Raw genomic sequence first — 13,886 nt, forward strand, 5'->3', positions numbered from 1 at the left:
AAAAAATGTTGGTGATTGAACTTGTTAGTCTGAACTTTTCCAGCATTTTTAGATTCCTCAGTTCAACATTTTTTTAAAGCGCAACATTGTTAGGAAATTTACCTTAATGCTAGGAAATTGTCCAGGCTTTTAAGTTCTACAAATGAAAGCATACAGGGGAGTATAGAGCTAAAGCACAGTAGTTAATACAGGTCTGCTCTATATTAAGAAATTTCTAAATGCCAAGAACTTTCCAGTAAGCAACTGGCTATATATGAAAAATTCTGCTTTTTTATGAAAGGAATTGTCCTAGGAGAACAGATAATTTATAAGAAAATACTGAAGGATAATACTAATAAAAACTATGCTATCAAGGTAAATGAATGCCAGCTGAGTTGACGGACAGTGGATTGTTGTAAAGAACATTTATTTTCAAAGTCTTATTCTGGATTGTTTTTAAGGACTCTATCAGCTGTAATTTTTGTCTTTGCTGTCTGGTCAGTTCATACTCTATCTTTCAGCAGCACAATGACATTACATGACATTCTTTATATTAAAAAGTGAATAAATCTTAATAGGATACATTTTCTAAAATATTGACAAAATTATTGGGTGTCTTTATCATATAATCTCCCTGATAGGAGGAAGTGGAGATGAAACGTGGGGGGGCGGTTTGGGGGGTAGGAAAAGAATAAATGAAACAAGATGGATCAGGAGGGAGACAAACCATAAGAGACTCTTAATGTCACAAAACAAACTGAGGGTGGCGGTGGGGAGAGGGGTAGGGGTAGGGGGGTGGGGTTATGGACATTGGCGAGGGTATGTGCTATGATGAGTGCTGTGAAGTGTGTAAACCTGGCGATTCACAGACCTATACCCCCGGGGCTAATAATACATTATATGTTTATAAAAAAATAAAAATTATAAAAAAATTAAATTCTAGTTTTAAAAAATTATTGGGTGCCTTTAAATGTCAGTCATTTTATTTAACATATATTAGATGCCAGGTGCTATTCTATGCACTTAGCATATAATCACTCAATTATAGGTGCGTAATTGTATACTGCCTCAAACTTTATTAAAGCAAATTCATTAATTTATACTTTTCTTCTATATTCTGTTACCAATTTAAACATTTATTTCCTTTTCTAGTATCCACACTAATGTTGCCTAAAATTTCATCCTTCCTATAACAAATACTTTTCTTCTCTTCCTTTTTTTAAACAATTATTCACCCCATATTTAGGGTTGTTTTCTTCAGTAAAAGAATCCAAGAATTGGTAAAAAGTTTTCAACTGCAGAAAAATCATTCTGTTCTTTTTTCTTCCACCTTAGAAGATATTTGTGATACTAACAGCCAACTCTGCCTCCCTTTCTAAGGAGGAACACCAGTAGTAAATGCTTTAAAATTTAGTTCTTTATAGATATGGTCCATATATACAATGGACTATTACTCAGCCATCAGAAAGGATGAACACCCACCACTTGCACTGACATGGATGGCACTGGAGGGGATTATGCTAAGTGAAATAAGTCAAGCAGAGAAAGATAATTATCATATGGTTTCACTCATATGTGGAACATAAGGAATAAAATGGAGGACCAAAGGGAAACAAAGGGAAAACTGAAGGGGAAGAAATCAGAGAGCGAGACAAACCATGAGAGACTCTGGACTCTGTCAAACAAATTGAGGGTTAAGAAGGGTGGTGGGGAGGGGGAGGGGGTAAGGAGGTGATGGGCATTAAGGAGGGCCCGTGTGATGAGCACTGGGTGTCATACACAACTAATGAATCATTGAACATGACATCAGAAACTAATATGCTGGCTAACGCAACATAAAAGAAATCTTAAAAATTTAGTCCTTTATGATTTGATGTTTCCCATTTTGAAATAAAAACATGAAATTTTTCAGGTTTAGCAGAATTAGGTACCCTGTGTGATCCTTTACGGAGCTGTTCTATTAGTGAAGAAAATGGACTCAGTGCTGCCTTTACCATAGCCCATGAGCTTGGGCATGTGTAAGTACCTTCTGCTGCCTCAGTAATGTGCTTTCTCTTAATCGTTGCCCAGAATGCCAAAATTCCATCTTCAATTGAGTAATTAGCAGCTTTATGTCTTTAAAAATATTGTTAGTGTAATTCTCATCCCTGAAATGCTAACTCTGGCTCTTTTGTGATCTGTTAGGTCAGACAGGCTGCACAGATGAACAGACTAAGCAAAGAACTAGAACTTGGGAATTCTTTTATTTCATTTACTGTATTGGATTACATGAAAAGCTCTTCTGGCCTCTGTCCCTTGTTATCCCATACATGACCAGGTACTGTCCTCTTCCATCTTATGGGAGGGCCCGCAGGGCCTTCTGGTTCTGGGAAACTCCCAGTAATATTTGTAATACCAGCTCACCTCTTGCTCTTACAGCTCAGAGCCCCAGCAGAGAATGTGGCATGTGGGAAATTCTGAATCATTAAAAGATTTTTTTAAAGTTATTTATCCAGCTTCATAGTTGTTGTTGTTTGGATTGTTTTTTTTTTTTTTTAATATTTTTGGGTTTTTTTGTTTTTTGTAAAAATGAGGGGTTCTATCTGTTCCTGCATTATTAAAAATTCTACTGGGGTTCTATGCTCTAAGAATGGAGGCCATGATTCCCTGTGATAGCCTCAGAGCTCCCATGGAAAGTTAGAAACCCCTACAAACTCATCCTCTGACAGGGATTCCATATGTGTACCCCCCAGCACCCCTGGGATTTCTTGTTTATATGCTAATAAGGAATTGAAGCTAGAGTTCCTCTGTTAGTTGGACTATATTTTCTTTCCTGGTCATGCCCTACTTCATTAAGAGCATTCAGCAGGCATAACTTCAAGTGGAAATCATTTTTATGAAACTAGTGCATCTTCAGTTCCCTTTGAGCACAGTTATGTGTCATGATTGTTAGCAAGGGGCACACTCAAATTGTTGACATGGGAATAGAATAGAATCAGGAGCTTACCTGAGGGCTCTAGATACCTAGCACAACATCCGGAAAGCACTGGTTTCCAAGGCTACTAAATAATGGAAAACTGTTCTTGCAAAGACTGCCATCTTAGCCATCTATTTTCTTCCTGAAAAACTGTTTAGGTGTCTTTAGAATATGGGTAAGTAGTTTAATTAAAAGACTGATCTTTAAGTACACATCTCAGCAGACAAAGAGCTGAGCTAGGTGGTTTCGGCATTCCTTCTAAATACAAGTTCATACTTAGGTCCTCAAAAGAATGCATAGGCTGTGCTGCTCTCCAGCTGATTATTTAATAGCATGGCTCTTAGGAAGATTTGGTTGCCCTTTAGGAACGTTTTTGTTATTCCAGTTCAATCAATAATCACTGAGTATAGACCAGAAACAGTCCTGAGGCTGTTTCATGTAAAACAGATGGATACTATAGAATGATAAGGAAATAGGGATTAAAGAAGTTTTGATACTGTAGTAAATTGTCTGTGATCCACAAACTAGTGTGGTATCAATTTTATGTAATCTACCTACACACATCTCTTAGGATACGCATGCTGAAACCTGCAAGTGTTTATGTGAACGCTGTATCTGTATCATGATGAGGTGAGCCAGACTCCACATATTTTGGTTGTTTGGACTCACATACCAAATCAGCAGACTGTGCTACTGATCAACGTTATAATCGACTGTTTCTCAGATCATGTGCTTCTAAACATGAAGATAATCTCGGTTTTATAATGCTTTATGGGAGGGGTCAAGAGTATACATTTTGATGTGATTGGATTTATCTGTATTTTACTTTATAGGAATAAGAGATCTGTTACTAATATATTCATATTTTCATATTCTTTATTTTAAGTGTTTTTTTTTTTATTTTTAGATTTAACGTTCCACATGATGATAGTTTTAAATGTAAGGAAACTGGAATTAAACATCAATATCATGTAATGGCTCCAACTTTAAATTACCACACAAGTCCTTGGACCTGGTCAAAATGTAGTCAGAAATATATCACTGAATTCCTAGAGTAAGTCTGAAATTATATTACTGTAGTTAAACAATGGGACATTTATTAGACTATAGAATTTGAATTTATATGTTATTTTAAAGTGGTTCCATTTCTGTTTAGTTTTTCTGTTTAAATTTAAGTGTACTTGGTACAAATGCATTTTTAAAAACAAGGAAAGAGTTCTATATACGTGTTTACATGTTTCACTTGTAAAGTATTTTAGGAGTGGGGCAGGTCAGAGCTAGCTGTCTTTTTTCTTTTCTCTTCCTTCCTTCCTTCCTTTCTTTCTCTTTTTCTTTTTTTCTCCCCCCCCCACCCCCAGTTTAGGCACTCTGTTAGGATCACTCCTTTCTGAGGGGCGCCCTATTGAGATTCACAGCTTCCTTGTGTATGTTTGCATTTTTTCAGAAGATACTGGATAATATATCAAGAGGAGTTTGAGTAGCTCATGATTGAGGTGTCTTTAAAGGACAGACAATAGCTGAAGTCAAACTATGCACATTCCGAAAAGCTCTGTATAGCTGGTGAGATGTGGAGTCTATATGTTTATATAGTCTTTTGGAGGATTTTCTTAGGTCTGAAGAAGGAAGGTAGATCCAGATTTTTCTTGCCTCATCTCTCCATTTAGCACCAGGTTTCTTTACTTCCCACTTTTACTTAAAGGGGGTTTCTGTCCTTATTACTGAAAGTTGCCAAAAGGCAAGGCCAAGCTCTTTCTGGGGATTTTTTTGTTGTTGTTGTTATTAATGTAATACTTATTTCTTTTGCATCTTATAATCTCCAATCTAGACAGTTTATAGTTACCTCTCCTTATGAGAACTGTGGGAATGAATGAAACCATGGTTTGGAATATAGATTCATAAATACATCCCCAAATGATCAGTGATTACTTATCCTTGTATGGGGCATTGATTTAAAAGCATAATACACAGTTGCTGATCTATACATGACTGCATATAGTTTTGTTCAGTGGCTAACTGTGATACTGATTAACAGTATCAGTGGATGTGCTTATATTTGAAAGGAGTTAATAGGACTCTTTCCAATGGGAATTTAAAAAAATACATGTTAGGGTTCTTTTAAGTTTATATGTTAATTTTTGGTCAAAACTTAATATCTGTGTAGCCAGTAAAAATTTCTAAATTTTAAAATTATGACAGTGCTACAAATTGTTCCTACTTTTTTGGAACAGGTTTTTCTTTTTTTAAACCAGCTGGAATGGTTGAACATTTTCAGTTTCCGTACACTAGCTACTGCATTACAAACTAGGAGTAATACACATTTCCTCTGCTATTTACCACTTTTCTATGTCCTTTATACAAATACTCTAATAGAAACGTGCAAGGTGAATAGTATCACTGTTAATATAGATAAGGAGACTCAGGCTCAGAGAAGTTAAGTTTAATATACATCCTGGGAAGCAGAAGAACCAAAATGTAAACTCTACCTCTACCTCTACCTCTTTAAAGTGGAGACAACGTAACTCTTACTGAAATTCCTTTGTTTAGTTGTTTAGAACTCATAGTGTACTTTCTCAAATGAAAACCTTTTTTTAACATCTTGACAATTTGTGCATTAAATAGAAGGCATTACTGTTGGGCAACAAAATAGATCAAAAGTATAGAGTGATTCATAAATTATATTATGATGAATTTGTCATTGTTCTTTTTAAGAATTGTATCATCAAAACAGTTGTGGGGCTCAAATGAGAACAAACACCTTAAAAGTCCTTTGTGAATTGCAAGGTTTTTCTTCCTGACTTTGATAAGAACTGGTTTCTAAATTATGAAAAAAACAGTGATACTCCTTTTGAAAGTATAGGACACTGTAAATGTGATAAAGAACCTTACATCCACATATATTCACAATACTTTTCGGTCCTTGGTACAGTACTGGTCATGGGGAATGCCTTCTTGACAAACCAAATGGAAGAATATATGATCTGTCTTCACAACTTCCTGGATTAATATATGATGTAAACAAGCAATGTGAACTTATGTTTGGTCCTGGATCACAAGTATGTCCCTACTTGGTAAGAAAAATTGTCCCCCCCTTTTTCTTTTTTTGAAAACTCTGAAGTTCCAGTTAGAATATATTTCAAAAATGTGCATTTATTCTCTTGAACAGAAGGTGAGCTAAATGTATCTTGGGAGTTTGTAAGTCTTAGAGAAATTTGCTCTTTGCCAGAAAGGGGTTAAAAAAGGGGAAACTAAAATTTATCTAGTCTTATTATATGCCATGTACTGTGTTAGGTACTTAAAAATTATCTTTATTAACCCTCACAAAATCCTGGGTGAAGTATTCTCATTTAAAAAATAGACACCAAGAGTTTATTGAAAATTAAAGGCATTCAAATATTTATATTCAAATATATTCAAATAACTATTTGGGGGGTGGGGAGAGAAAATTTAAGTGTCTTGATAATGAGTTATATTAAAGGCCCCAGAAACCTAATAGAGTATGCTACATTTTAATTTACATAGATTTGAATCTGTAGAAATGAAAGTTAGGGCCTGTTATCACTAAGCTCTTATTACTTTATAACTTTGAGGATTTTTCATAAGTTAGAGACACTCCTAGGTCATGAGATCATTGGACCAGGAGTGCAGCCTCATTCGCTCATTGAAATATGTATCCCCAGGGTTTAATTCAGGATCTGCCACAAACTAGGTGTCACAAACTAAATGCTCACTGAATGAATGAATGAATGAATGTAACAAAAAAGTGAGTGCAGAGATAGGCAAAGCACATTCCACATAGTAATAGTGTTTTTAAAATCTTAAACTTACAATAAAAAATGTTACTAGGCTCTTAAATATCCAGTATGGAGGAGGGAAGATTTAACTTAATTTTTTTGTTAAAGATACATTTCTTTTTTTACCTGACTTATACACTAAATAAACTTTGAATTTAAATTCAGAAAGAAGAAGAGAATTATCTTGGGTATAGCTCCTGTGAACCTCTGTGGATTTTGCTTCTTGTGAAAACTTGAGAACCCTTTGTTCAAAAGTTGAAAGTATGCATTATATTCACAAAGTAGGAAACCAGTGTACATTATACAGTATTTCTATGCACATTATTCATACATTCTATCATCGTATCAAAAGAGGCTTTTGGAAACTCCTTGTGAATAACATTTAACAACAAAAAGTCCTTTAGAAAAATGTCTTGCAAAGAGAAAAAATGTCTCCCATAACTGTGAATATTTCCACTCCAGTTTCTCTCTCCCATTGTTCAATGTATAATGAAAATCTAAAAAGTCTTAAAAATGAAACATTGCCATTTTATGTGTTTATGTTCTAGTCGTCAGTTTACCTCTAAAGTTGTTTTTTTTTTTTTTTTTTGCCAATTATTTCTAGCTCTGACAGGAAACCATGAATTCTGTAAGGTGAATGTATAAACCAGTGCATTGCACTAAATCAGTTCCATGGTCGTAGTGTTCTTTTACTCTTGTCTGCTTTCTGTTGCTGTGCAGAAGCAATGCAGACGTCTCTGGTGCACGAGTGCAGAAGGAGTTCACAAGGGCTGTCGCACTCAGCACATGCCACTGGCAGATGGGACAAACTGTGGTCCTGGGATGGTAGGTTTTCCCCAAGGGTGAGTCTTGTATTAGGAGATTACCCAAGGATAAGAATTGCTCTGCATTTCAACGCTCTTCACTTTTCATCAGCTTTTGCTCTGCTAGTGAATCAATGTTGCTGTGTTGGTTTGATGTAGTACACAGTCAAGGAATTAAATTTTTGATTTTACCTTTATTTCCACCCATGATCTAGCAGGTGAATGTTTAAGATATATAGGTAACTATGTGGATAGTTATCTAAATATATTATAGACTTGTTAACAAGAAGGATAAACATAAAGGTCCTAACATTTCAGCAATTTCCCCAAATTGAAGGATGTTACCATTGTATACATTTTTGCCCATAAAATTCAATTAAGTATAATTAATAATTTTAAGTGGCTTCTTCAGATATTTATTGGTTGTCAGTGTCTTAAAATGTACCCCTAAAATTGCCTGAACATCCTACATTTTCACCATTCTAGCATCAGCATGAATTAATCTAAATCTGCTTAGTGATAGGGTTCGCCACAATAAACGTGTAAGGATGAAGTCAGCTTGTACTTGGTGCTTCAGGATGAAGGCAAGTTCCCTTGGCTTTGGTATCCAGTGTTGTCTGCACTGAATATATTTCTGTTCGCACCTTCTCAGCTCGCCGAGCCCCTGGCTTGGGAATGGGGTGGCTAGTGCTGTCTCCTTCGTTAGCTTCACAGGTAGAAACTTGAGTTGGGTTCCCTAGCTGACCTTGTGCTTCACCAGCTGTTAATTGAAACATTTGTACCAGCTACTACCCTTGTCTCTCATGTGTTCCATCGAAGTGCGTGTGTTTTCCGTGAATATAGCTTACATGACAAATTAATTGAATAGTGAAGTTGTGTTTGGAACTTTAGCAATTTTTGCTGTAGCTGAAGTACTCTGAAATGGTTGAGCGCCCAATTATGTTAGGGTCCGAATTCTAGCAGACTTCTGTTCATTGTTGGAAGCTACAACTGAATTTTAGAGTTTGATCTTTAATATGTGTATCATTTTATACATCTCGCAGTCAATGTATGAAAGTTCCAGTTGCTCTGCATTTCTTGACAATTTTTGATATTGTTGATCTTTTAACATAGTAATAGCCTTTAGGTGCAAAATGGAATATCGTTGTGGTTTTAGTTTGCATTATCCTGATTATCGTCAATCTTGAGCATCTTTTCATTGGCTCACTAGCCATTTGAATAATTCCCCAGTGAGGTGGTTTGAAGAGCTTGGATTTGTTGGAATTCAAGGTAAATGTGTTGAGATACTGGGACCTTCTTTAAAGCTTGTGTAGGTTAAAAGCAGAAATGGCATTTGGGGTAAAAACATGTGGGGATCAAGGTAGATATAAATTCATTTTTTTTTAATTGAAAATAGTGAGCTCCTGAATTTTAAAGACTTAGCACTCCCAGAAAAGAACGTAAAATATTTCATTAGCTTTTTGTATTAGTTGCATGTTGAAATAATAGATGTACTGAGTTAAATAAAACATATTACAATTGAAAATAGTGAGCTCCTATGCATTAGCCATTTTCAGTATTCAGTGGGTCTTTTATTCAAGAGAAATTTTAAATAAATTCCTATTTCTTTTTTGCCTTAACACTCTCTTTTAGTCCCTTTATTTTGTGACTGTGTTACATAGAGTATCTTTTAAATACTTGAAAGTGGAGGTAAATCCATTTGCATGAAAATACAATGAAATTTACCTGACACTGACTTAATTTAGTACATGGTAAACAATATAACATTATATCCTTTTCATTTGTGGATTTATCAGAAATAGTGCTCAGGGATTATTTGAAATGTTTCTGCAGGTGCCCCCAGAGCTTACATGCACATAGTACATTCTATTCTGAGATTTTTCTTTTCACTTTTAATATGACTTTCTCATTTTGAATGATTTGTTCTAATGGAAGAAACAAATAATTTTTTCTGCTAATAAACTCGGTTTTAGGATTCATTCATTCAACAAACACTTATCAAGGGTCCACTATATGTCAGACACTATTCTAAGTGATGAGGATATATCAGTAAACAAAAAAGAAAAAAATCCTGCCTTCATGGAGCTTACATTTTAGGGGGAGACTACAGTATTACAAACAATATAATACTACTGATAAGTGCTGTGAACAAGAAAAATAGAGCCAGAAAAGGACTGGAAGTTTTGTGGTAGGAGAGGGCAGATTACAATTTAAAACATCGTGGTCAAAATAGGTCTTACTGGAAGTTGCCTAATGAGCTGTCTTAAAGAAAATGAGGAGTAGCTAAGGAGGCTATTATGGAGTGAGCTCCAGACAAAAGCACCAGGTAAGCTCCTAAATCCTGGGTATTGGTGGAGTGTTCAAGGAAGAGCAAGGAAAGACGTTGTGGCTGGGGTGAAAAGAGATGTGTAGGAAGTAAGTGAAGGAGTATCATGTAGGGCGTTGTGAGCCATTGTGAGAACTCTGCATTTATTCGAAGTGAAATAATTGAAGGATTTGAGCAGATGAGTCACCTAATTAGTAAATTTTTGAAATAAAAGTTCTGATAACTGTTGAGACTAAACTATAGGGGGCGAGTTGGAAGCAGATCTACTTAGAGAGGTATGGCAGTGATAGAGACGAGAGAAGATGATGGCTTACACTAGAGTTGGGATCACTGGGGTGATGACTGAAAGTCAGTCGGTTTGTTTTTGAATGAACTAGATCACTTACTAACATATTAAATGTGAACCGTTAGAGGTAGGATGACTGTTTTTAGCTTAATCAAATCAACTCAGCAGAATTTTGAGGGGTCAGCAGTTTGGGTTTTGGTGTGAATGTCCGCAATGTTTGTTAGACAATGTTTGTTAGACATATGAAGATGCATAAGCAGCTTATGTATGAGTCAAGATCTGAGCCCAGGATGTTCTAGCATTAAGTGGAGCCCTAGAAACCAAGGGGTGGGGGGAAGAATGATACTGCTAAATCAAGGAAGAAGATTGAGAACTGGCCATTGGTGATGTACGCAAGAGCAGATAGATGGCGGGTGGGACCATGAGAGCACAGGCATTGAGCCTTAGACAATGGGTGCAGACAGCTCTTTCAAGGAGAAACAGAACAGTAGCTAGTGAGAAAAGGGAGATCTAAGAGTTTCGTTTTTAAAGAACAGAGATGGGGCACTTAGGTGGCTCAGTCAGTTGAGCATCCTACTCTTGATTTCAAATCAGGTCATGGTCTCATGGTCCTGGGATAGAACCCACACTACTTCTGTGCTTACTGGAGAGTCTGCTTGAGGATTTCTCTCCCTCTGCCCCTCCCTGTGTTTGTGCACATGCTCTCTCTCTAAATAAATGTTTAGAAAATAAAGAGGGGAAATAAGTATGTTTGTATATTGAGAATGATCTAGTGGAGCACTTCTCAAATTATCTCTAGTAAAGGACCAGTCTTTTTTTCAAATTTCTAATAATTCAAACTGATACCTTTATAAAATGTCAACAATGACTAGAAAAGCAAAAAGAAAAAAAGACATTCAAAATGTAAGCCAAATTTTTCTATGGAAAACAGTGTGACAGATCTTTAAATTAAAAATAGAATTATCTGATGCAGCAGTATACCACATTTGGCTGTATATCCCAAAGAACAGAAAACAGAGTCTTGAAGAGATCTCTGCACACTCCTGTTCATATCTGCATTATTCACAATAGCCAGGAGGTGGGAGACACCCAAGTGGCCATCCATGGATGGATGAATAAACAAAAAGTGATCTACACATAGAATGGAATATTATTCAGCCTTAAAAAGAAGGGAATTCTGACACATGCTACAGCATGGATGAGCTTTGAGGACATTATGCTGTATACGGGAAATAAGCCCCAAAAAGACAAACGATGCATGATTTTATTTTTTTAAAGATTCTATATATTTATTTGACAGAGAGAGACACAGCAAAAAAGGGAACATAAGCAGAGTGTGTGGCAGAGGGAGAAGCAGGCTCCCCGCTGAGCAGAGAGTCCCATGCCTGGCTTGTTCCCAGGACACTGGGATCATGACCTGAGCCAAAGGCAGACGCTTAACAACCGAGCCACCCAGGCACCCCATATAATGCATGATTTTAATTAGATATTTAGAGTAGTCTAGTACTTACAAACAGAAAGTAGAATGGTGGTTGCCAGGGGCTGGGGGCCAAGGGAGGGGAGAGCGGGGAGTTAATTGTTTCAGGGGTATAGAGTTTCAGTTGGAGAAGATGAAAAGTTACGTGGATAGATAGTGGTGATGGTTGGACAACAATGTGTGAATGCATTTTAATGCCACTGAACTGTACACTTAAAAACGGTTAAGATGGTACATTTTATGTTGTGTATTTTGCCACCATGAGAACAAATATAAGCCAACTTATAAATAAATTTTTTATTTTTTATAAACATATATTTTTATCCCCAGGGGTACAGGTTTGTGAATCACCAGGTTTACACACTTCACAGCACTCACCAAAGCACATACTCTCCCCATTGTCCATAACCCCACCCCCCTTCTCCTAACCCCCCTCCCCCCAGCAACCCTCAGTTTCTTTTGTGAGATTAAGAGTCACTTATGGTTTGTCTCCCTCCCAATCCCATCTTGTTTCATTGATTCTTCTCCTACCCACTTAAGCCCCCATGTTGCATCACCACTTCCTCATATCAGGGAGATCATATGAGTTGTCTTTCTCTGCTTGACTTATTTCACTGAGCATGATACACTCTAGTTCCATCCATGTTGTTGCAAATGGCAAGATTTCATTTCTTTTGATGGCTGCATAGTATTCCATTGTGTATATCAGCCCGGGAAAAGAAGTCTGTAACATACAATGGTAAAAATATTAGATTGGCAGCTGACTTATCCACAGAGACCTGGCAGGCCAGAAAGAGCTGGCATGATATTTTCAGAGCACTAAACGAGAAAAACATGCAGCCAAGAATACTATATCCAGCTAGGCTATCATTGAAAATAGAAGGAGAGATTAAAAGCTTCCAGGACAAACAAAAACTGAAAGAATTTGCAAACACCAAACCAGCTCTATAGGAAATATTGAAAGGGGTCCTCTAAGCAAAGAGAGAGCCTACAAGTGGTAGATCAGAAAGGAACAGAGACCATATACAGTAACAGTCACCTTACAGGTAATACAATGGCACTATAGCCAACTTTTAAATTAATTTTGATAGGGGCCCGTGGGTGGCTCAGTGGGTTGGGCCTCTGGCTTCGGCTCAGGTTGTGATCTCAGGAGCCTGGGATCGAGCCCCTCATTGGGCTCTCTGCTGGGCGTGGAGCCTGCCTCCCCGTGTCTCTCTGCCTGCCTCTCTGTGACCTCTCTTTCTCTCTCTCTCTCTCTCTCTCTGTCAAATAAATAAATAAAATCTTTTAAAAAATACATTAATTTTGATAAACATGGAATTACTATCAAATCCTATGAACATTTCTAAGCGCTAACTTTCAGCTTCTGTACTCTTTGCAATGACGGGCAACAGTGCATGGACCACTTCTCGTTAGTTTTGATCTAGTGGAGACTGAAACAGTGATGATGTAGGAAAGATCGGAGAACTGTTGTAGTGCTGTGTTGAGCAGTGAGGGGTTGGGATTATGTGCACAGGTAGAGAGATTGACTTTCCCTAGGGTCTTTGACTTTTCATGAATCCTAACAGGTGGGATGGCTGAGTACTGAGCACAGGTGCTGTTAGGTGGGGGAATAGCAGGAGTACTAGGAGATAGTGAGCAGATTCTTTTGTACATTTCAATTTTCTTGATGAATATATGAAAGTGATCATTGAGACTTTGGATGAGATGAAGTAAGAAGTTAGCTTAAAGAGTGGGAGAGTGATCTATATCTTTGCATAGCAAACCGGAATCACAGATGTATATTGTATTATTCACTTAAATTTTCATTTTACTACACTTTCCCCATACAACAGGTCTTCCCTCTGCCAATGGGACTCAAAATCTCAAAGGCAAGGAAATTTCCTGTTCTTTCTTGATTCCACAAATCTTTTTATAGTTACTTAGCAAATATTCAGAAAATATTTATAAGAGGGTCAAAAGGAATCACATTTCTGGGTTAATATTGTGCTTTCAGTTGTGTACATTTTCTTTATGGATATTTATGCTATTCTAATTACCGATATTCTAACTGGGAACATACGAATCACTTTATGTTTTTGTTTTTAAAGCATTGCCACCATGGGCTGTGCGTAAACAAAGAAATGGAAGCTCGTCCTGTAGACGGTGAATGGGGACCATGGGGACCATACAGCTCTTGTTCAAGAACATGTGGAGGTGGAATCAAGAGCACAACCAGGCTCTGTAATCGCCCCGAGTATGTCTTTTTTATGTCACTGTAAATTAAGA

At 36.9% G+C, this 13,886-nt stretch overlaps 1 protein-coding gene across 2 annotated transcripts in view; it reads left to right on the forward strand.

Annotated features, from left to right (window-relative positions):
- ADAMTS20 (ADAM metallopeptidase with thrombospondin type 1 motif 20) overlaps positions 1 to 13,886 on the forward strand; it is a 193,499-nt gene that overhangs the window by 72,278 nt on the left and 107,335 nt on the right. For both annotated transcript variants that reach the window (XM_004765562.2, XM_045073142.1), the window contains exons 8-12: positions 1,892 to 1,997; positions 3,843 to 3,989; positions 5,862 to 6,003; positions 7,447 to 7,551; positions 13,709 to 13,854. In XM_004765562.2, coding sequence (XP_004765619.1) covers positions 1,892 to 1,997; positions 3,843 to 3,989; positions 5,862 to 6,003; positions 7,447 to 7,551; positions 13,709 to 13,854 — 646 coding nt within the window. The remainder of the gene's footprint in view (positions 1 to 1,891; positions 1,998 to 3,842; positions 3,990 to 5,861; positions 6,004 to 7,446; positions 7,552 to 13,708; positions 13,855 to 13,886) is intronic.

This window comes from Mustela putorius, unplaced genomic scaffold (genome assembly GCF_011764305.1).
Source record: "Mustela putorius furo isolate JIRA1106 unplaced genomic scaffold, ASM1176430v1.1 tig00537227_pilon_pilon_pilon, whole genome shotgun sequence".
Lineage (NCBI taxonomy): Eukaryota > Metazoa > Chordata > Mammalia > Carnivora > Mustelidae > Mustela > Mustela putorius.